Raw genomic sequence first — 10,818 nt, 5'->3', positions numbered from 1 at the left:
GCAGGAGCTCCATGTGCTGCACTGCTTGCTCCCTGCACCCCCCTGCTCCCCAAGCAGGGATCTTCCCTAATCCATCCTGACTCTCTCTCTACCTATAAGGAAGTATTTTTAAATATCCATTGTTTATTCTGCAGCAACAGCCAAAGGAGCTGCTCTGACCCATGGCATAAACATATTTTCCCAGAGTTTTCTAAACAGTCGCTTGACCCGTTGGCCAGCACTTGCCCGCAGGGTCTCTCCGGGGCCGGCTCTGCCTCCCACTGCGTGGCCACGCAGGTAAAGAGCTGGGACAGAGGTTCTGGCCCGTGGCAGGGGTGGGCAAAGGGAGATGACGCTTCCCCTGGTGACAGCCCTGGGCTGGAGGGTGCAGCGGGGGCCTCTGGCACCGCAGGGGCTCAGGTCAAGGCTGTAGAGCCACGGGGCTGGGGGTCAGGGCTGTGCGAGACCCAGCACCTCTGTGCTTCAGCTGTTCCAGCTGTAAAACTGGGACAAAGATGTTGAGCCACGTTCCTTCCCCTGCCTCGCTGGGGTGCCTGGGACTCTCCCTTCCTCTCCCAGGCGAGCCGGCTCCCTGGGAAGGGTGGAGGGCGCTGAGCTCTCCTGCCTGGGAGGGGGAGGAAAAGTCTCATTTAAGTGCCAGAGACATCGGAAGTGTTTTGGATGCCTGCTTCGGCACCGGAGAAAGCCTGGCTGTTTGTCCTGCCGTGGGCAGCGTGTCCATCTGTCTCTCGCTCCGAATGTGGCGGGGGACCCCCCCAGGGCAGGGTGGTGTGGAGGTGGGCTGAGAGCGCCGTGAAGGACCAGGAGAACACCCTGTAAAACGCCCGCGCTGAGTCCTGCAGCCCCTTCGGTGCCCGGGAGGCAGCACCCAGCCCGGTGGGCGACCCCCGGGGCTGCCGGGGAAGCCGAGGTGGGGCCGGGAAGCCACCAGCCCCTGGTCACCCATCAGGGTGGTGGCAAAGCCACCAAGAGCGCCGGGCATCCCAGTCTCCACTGGCTCCATGGAGCCCAGCCCAGCGCCCTCAGTACCCACAGACGTGCCCGCAGATGCTCTTGCTTTGCTTTTCAGGCCCCAAAGGCAGCTGCGGCGCCGTGTGCCGACACGAGCTGGAGCTACGCGGGCAGCCGCACCGAGCAGACGACGACTTTCCTGCCCACGTCTTGTCTGTGGACACGAATCCCTCTGAAAACAGCAAGACCAGGGCTCGGCCCCAGGCAGAATTACTGCCAGAGCTGGGAGCTAAGGGGGGTTGCATCAAGCCCTCGTCTGACTGCTTTGAAAAACCAAAACAGTCTTGTAAAGATCAAGCTTGTAAAAACGGGGCTCTGTTTTGCTAGCTCATGAATGGGAAGAAATGCCAACTGGATAATTTTTTACACATATTTTTTTCCTCTTTGTCAACATTCCCCCATTTGGCTGAAACTTCAAAATGCCATATTTGGAGAGCGCCCGTCTTAGAAGTTCCAGTATTTGTATAAATAGCTGATAGTGAAAAAATTACCCGCTCTGGAGTCTGCCCAGGGGCCCTCAGGAGGAGCGGAGCTGGGGGCAGCGGTGGGGCAGCCCAGTGCCTCCCAGTCTGAGGTGGCTCCCCACTGCCATGTGTGAGCGGAGGAGGGTGGGGGGGTTCTCCAGAGCACCAGCACCCACCCAAACGCAGGAGGGGGAGCAACAAAGGTCCGTCCATTCTCCTCCATCAGCTGGGAAGGAGGTTTGGGCAGTAAATGTGGAAGTGAAAAAGTGACTGTGAGGTACCCTGAGTGCTGGGGGGATGGGGGTGTCATTGTCCTCACCAGGGACAGCCTGTCCTGGCCAGGGAGAGCCTGAGCACGGCGAGGGGCGTACGGAGAGGGCACGTGGTGAGGGGCACGTGGGGAGGGACACATAGCACGGTGAGGGGTTTGGAGCAGGGGGTGCAGGGCGAGATGCTGAGGTGCAGGGAAAAGGACCAGAGCAGGCGGTGAGGGGTGCATAGAGGGAATGGGGGGCACAGAGGGAATGAGGGGTGCACCCAGAAGGACCAGGGCGCGTGGCGAGGGGCTGGTGTGCCCATGGCACAGTGTGGGGTGTGGGGAGAACAAGGACAGATGGTGGGGGACCGGGATGCACGGAGAGGGGCTGGAGGGCACTGTGAGGGGTGCAGGGGGCACGGTGAGGGGTTGGGGTGCACGGAGAGGGGCTGGGGTGCAGGGTGAGGGGCTCAGGGTGAGAGGCTGGGGCTCATGGCGAGGGGCTGGAGGGCACGGTGAGGGGTTGGGGTGCATGGAGAGGGGCTGGGGCGCACAGAGAGGGTGTCCTGGAGAGGGGCTGGGAGGCAGGGGAAGGGTGCAGGCAGGGGAGGGTGCAGGGCGAGGGGCCGGGGTGCACCGCGGGGATGCCGGCGGGGCGCGGGGCGGGCCGGGGGGTGCACGGCCGGGGGGGGGGGCGGTGCCGCAGCCCGTTCTTCTTTCATTGATGTCCGGAGCGGGGCAGCCCGGGGCCGCCCCCCGCCTTTAAAGGCTCCTCCTCCCCGCCGCAGCCCCGCCGGTGCGCCCCGGGGGCTGCTCCGGGCTCCGCGGGGAGGCGGCGGGGCTGCGCCCGTCGGGGGTGCGGGACCCGCGGCCCCCCCCAGCCCGGCCGAGATGGGTCCCCTGCCCGCAGGCAACGGCAGCGCCTGGGGGGCGGCAGCCGCGGGCAACGGCGGCAACTGCAGCGGGGCCACCAGCCTGAGCCGGCAGTGGGTGGTGGGGGCCGCCCTGAGCCTCACCGTGCTGGTCATCGTGGCCGGCAACTTGCTGGTGATCGTGGCCATCGCCAAGACGCCGCGGCTGCAGACCATGACCAACGTGTTCATCACCTCGCTGGCTTGCGCCGACCTCATCATGGGCTTGCTGGTGGTGCCGCCGGGGGCCACCATCCTGCTGAGCGGCCACTGGCCGTACGGCACGGTGGTGTGCGAGCTGTGGACCTCGCTGGACGTGCTGTGTGTCACGGCCAGCATCGAGACGCTGTGCGCCATCGCAGTGGACCGCTACCTCGCCATCACCTCGCCGCTGCAGTACGAGGCGCTGGTGACCAAGGGCAGGGCACGGGCCGTGGTCTGCCTGGTGTGGGCCATCTCTGCCTTCATCTCCTTCCTGCCCATCATGAACCACTGGTGGCGGGACGGGGCGGACGAGCAGGCGCTGCGCTGCTACGACGACCCGCGCTGCTGTGACTTTGTCACCAATGTGACCTACGCCATCATCTCCTCCACCATCTCCTTCTACGTGCCCCTGCTCGTCATGATCTTCGTCTACGTCCGCGTCTTCGCCGTGGCCACGCGGCATGTCCAGCTCATCGGCAAGGACAAGGTGAGGTTCCTGCAGGAGCCCCCCAGCTCCAGGAGCAGCCGGCGGAGGCGGCCGTCCCGTCTGCTGGCTATCAAGGAGCACAAGGCGCTCAAGACCCTGGGCATCATCATGGGCACCTTCACGCTCTGCTGGTTGCCCTTCTTCGTGGCCAACATCATCAAGGTCTTCTGCCGGCCGCTGGTGCCGGATCAGCTCTTCCTCTTCCTCAACTGGCTGGGCTATGTCAACTCAGCCTTCAACCCCATCATCTACTGCCGCAGCCCCGACTTCAGGAGCGCCTTCCGCAAGCTGCTGTGCTGTCCGCGCCGCGCCGACCGCCGGCTCCACGCCGTCTCGCAGGACCTGCAGCGCTGCCCCTGTGCCTTCAGCCCCCAGGGGGGGCCCGTGGAGGACGGCAAGGCGGTGGCCCCTGGGCACCCCGGGGAGGACAGCGAGGCCGGGGGCAGCGGCAGCAGCAGCCGGATGGAGGAGACCAGCCTGTCCTGGGGCAGTGGCCACCGGCAGCGGCCCCTGGGCGAGTCCCAGCTGCAGGGCACCCAGACCACGCTGTGCTCCCAGCTTGACGAGTAGGTATCTGGGGGGGCTCTGGGGGACCAGCCCTTTGGGGTGCAGCCAGGGGGGGCTGTCGGTGGCAGAGCTGTGGTCTGACAGTGCAGTGTGGAGCCGGGGGGCAGGGAGAGGTGCTGGGGTGTGGGGCTGGGAACCTCTGCCCTCTGCCTTTAGGTTCCCCTAAAACCCCGACCCACCCACTGAGCTGCAAAACCGGGGTCCCACCTTCTCCCTTCCTGGGGAGCACCCCAGCGCGGCAGGATGGGGTCTGGTGATCCTGGGTAAAAAAAACCGCTGGAGGTGAGAAGGGAATGGAACCAGCTGAACAGGAACGTGTCCCAAAGCCGGGATTGCCCCCCTCCTCCCCCCGCTCCTGCTTTCTGCTGTTAAAGAAGGGAAACGCGGGCAGCCCCTCCGCAGTGAGGCAGCCGGGGCCGTGGTCGCCAGCCTGGGCTCTGCCGGTCTCTGCCCTCCAGCGGGGCGTAAATCTGGGACGGGAATTGATTCTGTCGCCCTCAGTCCCTCGCTGCCGCCAGCCCCGCGGCCGGGAGATGGGCTGCCCCGTGCCAGGGCAGAGGGCTGGCAGGGGATGCGTGTGCTGGGGCTCTGCCCTGCCAGCCTCCTGCCTGCGCCCTTGCATGGATTTACACCTCCTTCTGCAAATTACAGGGTGGGTTTTTTTCCCCCTGAGTTTTTTATTAGTATGACAAAATTTGAATTATTCTGGTTACTGTGGATTTTAACCGGCTTTCTCTGGTCCAAAACCCCTCCTGAGGCCCGAAGGCAGGAGAGGGTCGTGCCAGCCCGCACAGGCAGAGCTGCAGCCGGCAGAGACGTGCAGAAAGGAAGTGTTTCGTGAAGTTGCGTGTTCCGAGGAAGGATTCATCCACCCTGGGAACACAGGACAGTAAATCGCGGGAAGGGTCTGGGCTCGTCACGCACTGTGCTCTCCCGTTCAAGGTTTGCCAGCAGAGAGATGCCAGCGGGTCCTTCCATCTGAGCGGGAGCAGCCGAGGGCCGGGCAGACAGTGAGTGTGTGTCCCCCCGGCCGGGGCTGCGCCGGGGTCGGGGCCGTCAGCCCTTTCCGCGTCTCCTCTGCCCGCTTTGGCCGCTGCCTTCCCTGGGGGAGCGCAGCCTTTGGCCAGCCCGCAGGCAGCTGCCCGCTTTCGGGCACGTGAGCCTGGCGTCAGCCCGGGTCTCCTGACACCCCCTGCCTGCCCCGGGATGCTTTAACCCCCGTCGGGGCGGCTGCCTCTGCCGCGGCGGCTCGTGGGCTGCCGGCGCTCCAGACCTTCCGCGTGGCCCCAGTCCCGGATCCCCCAATTATCCAATTTATTGTGCACGCTGCTCCCCTTCCTTTTCCCCTTTTTTTTTCCCCCCGGGGCGGTGGCTTCAGGTCCCTGTCCCCGGGGCTGTGCAGCTGCGAGGGCTGAGCCCGGTGGGTGATGCTGCATCACCTCCCACCCTCTTCTTGCAGGGCCGGGTGTTGCGAAGGGGACAGAGGAGCGGCGCTGGGGGTGACAGTGCTGGAAGGCCCCCCCCGGTGCAGGAATCAGCCCGGAGAGGAGAGGGGGTCCCCCTCGGGAGCACTCGCAGGGCCCGAGGAGCTGGCTCCTCTGTGCCGTTGGTGCTGGAGAGCTGGAGCCAGCTGGGAAAAAGCTCTCGCCGAGAGGCAGAGCAGCCTCGGGGACGCGCTCGCTGTGGGGACGGGGGGACAATCGCCCAGCCGGGGGTGTTTCTGGGCATGGCTGGCAGCAGGACGTGGTGGCTGGCGGCTCTGCTCTCTTGGAAGATGAAGGACCTCGTCGTCCCGGGCTCGGCCGGGTTCCGGACAGCCCGTCGGGAAGGGGAGAAGAGCCTCCTGCAGGCACCAGCCCTGCCCAGGATCTCCACCCCATCACTGCCCCAGCGCAGCGTTCCCAGGGCTGGGGGGATCCCGGGAGCCACAGCAACGCCTTTAGCAAAGGGGAAGCACAGGGGAGCAAGGGGAGCTCTGAGCACGCGGGACCGGGCAAAAAAAAGCAAATTATGCTCTTCTAAATCTCCTTTTCTCCCTCGCCATTCGGGGCAGACCATTTGGGGCAGATGTCCGTGTTTCTGTGCCGCTCGGGGGTGGGAGGGGGTGGATGAAGCCGGAGGAGCAGCAGCAGCGGGGTCAGGCGGGGGGAGCGTTGTAGGAGGGGGATTTTCATCCCTGCGGGATCGTCTGGGTACATGGGGTGGTGGGGCCAGGGCAGGGGGTTAAGCTCTTGTTTTAAAGCCCTTGGTGCTGCCAGCGTGGCGGGAGGTGGCAGGGCTGGTGCCGCCCCCAGGTGCAGCCGTGGGTGCTGAGCCCACGCCACGCGGCCGCGCGGCGACTTCAGGGATAATGTTGGTTGTAAATACGTCACGGTGACTGTAAAGTTTTTGTCCTGTTTCGTCTCCCCCCACCCTCTGTGTGAAATAAACCTTCGAATCCCTGCGGTGCCTTCGAGTCTGTGCCGAGCAGAAGGACGCTTCCTCCACGTGCCCTGGCCGAGGGGCTGCCCGGGGCTGGGGGGTGCATCCCCCTCCCGGGGCTGTGGCTGGCAGGGCCCGGCTGAGCGGGCGTGCAGGGAAACGTCACGCTGCCAGCCCCCAGCCCTGCCGCAGGGGGAGGCAGGGCCTGGCGCTGCCCGGGCTCCCTGGCAGGCAGGGCTGTCCCTCCCCAGGGCTGGGCACAGCACCCACCAGCCCTGTGCCCCGGGAAGCAGCTTTGTGCCTCCCCGGGGGTTTGCCAGTGTGGGAAAGCACCCAAAAGCGGGCACCGCCATCCCACCGTGATCCGGGAGGTTTGTACCAGTGCGAACATTTGCTTGGGAGAGGCAGAGAGCCCCGTGTCAGGATGATGCTCAAAGCATTGGGGCACCCCATGTACCCACAGCCCCCCGAGCTGCCCCGGCCACCGTGTCCCTCCTCGGGAGCCTGTGCAGAGGTGCCCAGTGCCCCCTCCCAGTGCCCCCTCCTGGGGCTGGAGAAGTCCCAGCACCCACACGGAGCCTGCAGGGTCTGGCTGCAGCCCCAGGGACTGGGGTGCTGGGTGTCTCCCCTGCTGGGGTCCTCCCTTGCTACGTTTTGCTTTCAATACCCAGCAAGAATGAAATTGCTAAATAAAGAGAAAAATGAAGCTCTGGCTGACTGTTTCCATTTTAGAGCTTCAGACCTCGATTTGGTGGCTCTTGGGGGGCTGGTAACTGATCCCTGCAGCTGACCCTCAGCACAAGCAGGTCCCGTGTGTCCCCCAGCCCCCCCATGGCCTCAGCCTCCTCAGGGTACCCTCAGTGACCCGCCGAGGCGACACAGCCCAGGAGTTGTTCATTAGCCCCCCAAAAGCCCTGGTGTTAATGAGCAATTTCCCAAACCCCAGCAGGGGGTGAGGGGGGCTGTCCCAGGACATGGGGGACCCTGGGTCCCGCTCACAGGGCTGGTGTCCTTGTCTCCAGTCAAGGTGCTGGGCCAGCTTGTCTAGACCTGGCTTTTGCTAACAAGGGTTGGACCAGATGATCCTTGAGGTCCCTTCCAACCTGGGATTCTGTGATAAAGTTTGCTCAGGTGGAGCTGCTTCTGCCTTCAGGCTTAATTGTTTGCTGCGGGCCCTCCTGGGGGGTGAAGGTGGGTGCATTGGTGCCACCTGCCCTCCCAAAGCACCTGCACTCCGTTCCCAAACTGCACCTCCCTCGGGGTCCCCTTTTCTTTATTAGCAGCCGGTGCTGGGGGCTGGTGCCTGTTGCTGTCTGGGTGTGTTTGTGTTCCCTGGGGTTGCTGTGTGGGGTGGGGGGCAGCTCCCTCTGATACCCTCGTCCCCAGGCTGGGTCGTGCTGCTGGATTAAGCACTGATGCTGGCCCAGTCCTTGGGGCTAGCGTGGTGTTTGGAGGCCTCCAAGTGCTCTCTCTGTTCAAAACTTCTTGGAGGCGTTTGCCAAAGCTGCGCTGTGCTGGGAGGGTGCAGCGACTGCCCGGAGCTGCCTTTGCTGCGGGGAGGCTGCTCCTCTTAGAGCTGGTTTTGTCTCTAAAGGCATTTAACTGGCTTTTCCTTTCCCTAGGGAATGCAGGAGCAGCTAAGTGTTTTTATTCTCCGCTTAGCGATGCTGTCCTGCCCGGGGGGGGCTGGGCCTGCTGCCGTCCCCGGTCGCAGAAAGCAAACGCTCCGGTGTGAGCTGCCTGCGCGCTGCCATCCTGGCTCTGGGCTTTGGGGACCCCAGAGTTTGCTCCCGCTGCTCCAAAGTCACGTTTCTTCCTTGTGTTTCTGCTCCAGAGCAGCTGAATGCTGTCTTCTCTGGTGTTTGCTCCCCAGGAGCTGGTTTCTGCTGCCGGTGTTGGATCTGCTGTGGAGGATGAGCAGCTCCTCTCGCTTTTCCAGGTTGCTGTCGGAGGAGAGGCCCGTGGCTGCCCTGTGGGGTACGGAGCTGCACCCCCCAGGCTGCTTGGGTGGGACCTGCGGGTTGGGGGCACAGCGGGTGCACGTGGGGGGTGTTTCCCCCTTTCCCATGGTGTGGGCACCCAGGGAAGCCTCCCCGTTGCTTTCAGCTCGCCCGAGGCTTGGGCACGGGGGGCACAAATGCACAGACAAGGCCGTGTCCCCGCAGGCTGCCAGCTGACCACGGGCACCCGGAGCTGCGTGGTGAAGGAGGACGATGACTTCTTGGAGCACTTGGTCCTGCTGAGAACGGTGAGACCCGCGGCTCGCCAAGAGCCTGTGCCCCAGCAGCGGGGCTGGCTGACGGCCGGGCTCCCTGCCACGGGGTCTCTCTTGCCTCCGCAGATCTGCCTGGGGGCCGACGCCAGGGACGAGCTGCACGTGGTGGCCGTGGATTCGAAAAACACCTACGGAGACCACAAACCGGTGCCCATCGCGGCGCTGCGCAGCTCGGTGCTGCCCATGGTAAGGGTGGCCGTGGGGTGATGGTTTCACCCTGGACTGGGGTCGGGGGTCGCTGAGCTCTGACTCTTTGCAGATCAGCCTCAAAGGTCTGGAGCTGGTCCCTCCCGTCACCTTCGTGCTCAAGTGTGGAGCTGGGCCGGTCTATCTCAGTGGGCAGCACGTCACCCGTGAGTGGCACAGAGCTGCAGGGCCAGGGCGGGTGTGGGCTGGGGGCTGCGCTGGGGATGCTCTGGGGTCCCGCGGCGGCTCGTGCCCTCAACAGCCGCTGGGGATGGGGGGATTAGTGCTCGTCTGTGTTCGTGGGCTCGACGCGGTGCTCGGTGCCAGCTCTCCGCTCTGCCTCTGCCGCCGCGGGGTGGGACGTGTCCGTGTTCCCGCTCCCAGCGTAGGGGGGGAATCGCTGGCCCTGCGTCTGGCTGGAGGGTTTCGCCTCCCCTCGGCGGGGCAGGGCCACCCCCTCCCGCTGCAGCTCTGCACCTCCTCTCCGCAGTGGAGGATGATGCTTTGTCCGAACCCCACAAGGAAGAGCTCTCGGAGGAAGAGGCAGGCGATGAGGATGACGGTGGAGCAGCGTAGGGTGGCCGCTGCTCTGAGAAGGCTCCATGGGGCATGATGGTGGGGACACCCCGCGCCAGGAGCTGCAGGTGCCTCGTGCCAAATGGGACAGATCCTTGCAGGGGGACACAAACTCTCTGGGCTTTGAATATCATCCCTTGTCTCCCCTCCTTTCCCCCCCATCCTTCCCACCATGCTCAAAGAAATGCTTTTTTCTTTTTATTGCAATAACAGTGGGGAAGTGCAAATACCCTAGAGTTGGTCTGGGCTGTGTTCTGGTACTCTGACGCCATCCTCTCCCTGCCCACTACCCCTGGCTGCTCTCTGCCTCCTCTCAGGAAAACATATTCCACGTGTGCAATCACCGTGATGCTGTGGGTCACGCCTCTAACCCACGGGTCTGGGGGGCCGGGGGTCCCAGCAAGCAGCCCCTGGGGAGCTGCAGGCTGCTGCCTGTTCCCCTGCCTGCTGCCAGGCCAGGAGGGTCAGGGCTCTGCCAGCCCCACTGTGTCTGGAGGAGGAGGAGGAGGAGGAAGGCTGCACCGTGCTCTGGCTCAGGGCTCGTGTGTCCACACAAGCTCAGTGGCCTCTTTGGGGGGAGGACACGATGCTCTGAGGCCGAGGTGCTCGTGGCACCCCCCCGGCTCAGCCCTGGCACCAATTATCCTGCGAGCTCCCTTCTAACAGCCCTTTTGTTCCGGCTCTGTCTCCTGTTTGGATCAACAGGACAAAGTTGTGTTGCTGTCTTCACGGCAGCCCAGGGAAACGCGGCCAAAAGCCTCCCAGAACAAGCAGCCACTGCAATAATACAATTACAGTTCCTAATTGAGAAAATTGCCCAAATCCATTATACGCACGATATTACCTGGCAGCAAGGTTGACTTTGAGGGGAGCCCTCAGTCTGCAGGCGGGGGGGGCTGGGAAGGGAGCACAGGGGTCTTTTTTTATTTTCCCCACTTACAACAGAAAAAGCCTCGGAGCCGAGCTGATCGGTGCGTGGGGGGACGGTTGATGTCGTCACGCTGTAATGGCTGGGGAGAGGCCGGAGACGGGCCTGGGTGAGACCAGCTGCCAGCCCTGATGGGCTGCAGCGCGTCGGCCACCGGCGTGGGCTCTGCCTGGCCCCGGGGACACAAGGGACAGATCACAGGGTGATCGCACGTGGCCTTCGCCCCGGGCAGGGGGTTCTCGGGCATCATCCCCTGCAAGGCAAGTGTGCGCCCCGAGCCCCCTCCCCGCGTGTGGCTTTGGGGTGTGCCCTGGGATGGGGAGCAGGAAGCTGCTGCTGTGCACAGCCCCAAACTCAGGGGTGAAAAGGTGGGGGGAGAGCAAAACCGTAATGACCAATTAACTCATCCAGCTTTTCCCTGTCCTCGTCTCGCTCCCAGCACACAAGACCCTGTGTGCTACTCCTGGAGAGGGGATCAGAGCCAGAACTGGTGATGGAAATGGTGATTCTGGCTGTTTTTCCCCGCCAGGAT

The 10,818-nt window shown here is 64.1% G+C and overlaps 2 protein-coding genes across 2 annotated transcripts; both read left to right on the top strand.

Moving 5' to 3' along the window:
- Positions 1–2,622: 2,622 nt before the first annotated feature.
- Positions 2,623–5,935, top strand: ADRB3 (adrenoceptor beta 3). Its single transcript, XM_074808130.1, has 3 exons — positions 2,623–3,899; positions 4,843–4,910; positions 5,360–5,935. The coding sequence occupies exons 1-2, from the start codon at positions 2,623–2,625 to the stop codon at positions 4,880–4,882; spliced, it is 1,317 nt and encodes a 438-aa protein (XP_074664231.1). The 3' UTR covers positions 4,883–4,910; positions 5,360–5,935.
- A 2,299-nt stretch (positions 5,936–8,234) lies between these two features.
- Positions 8,235–9,402, top strand: LOC141916148 (nucleoplasmin-like). Its single transcript, XM_074808321.1, has 5 exons — positions 8,235–8,298; positions 8,487–8,569; positions 8,663–8,782; positions 8,856–8,949; positions 9,273–9,402. The coding sequence occupies exons 1-5, from the start codon at positions 8,235–8,237 to the stop codon at positions 9,356–9,358; spliced, it is 447 nt and encodes a 148-aa protein (XP_074664422.1). The 3' UTR covers positions 9,359–9,402.
- The last annotated feature ends 1,416 nt before the right edge of the window (positions 9,403–10,818 follow it).

The sequence above is a fragment of the Strix aluco genome, chromosome 28, assembly GCF_031877795.1.
Source record: "Strix aluco isolate bStrAlu1 chromosome 28, bStrAlu1.hap1, whole genome shotgun sequence".
Lineage (NCBI taxonomy): Eukaryota > Metazoa > Chordata > Aves > Strigiformes > Strigidae > Strix > Strix aluco.
This window is presented reverse-complemented; position numbering and strand designations above follow the sequence as displayed.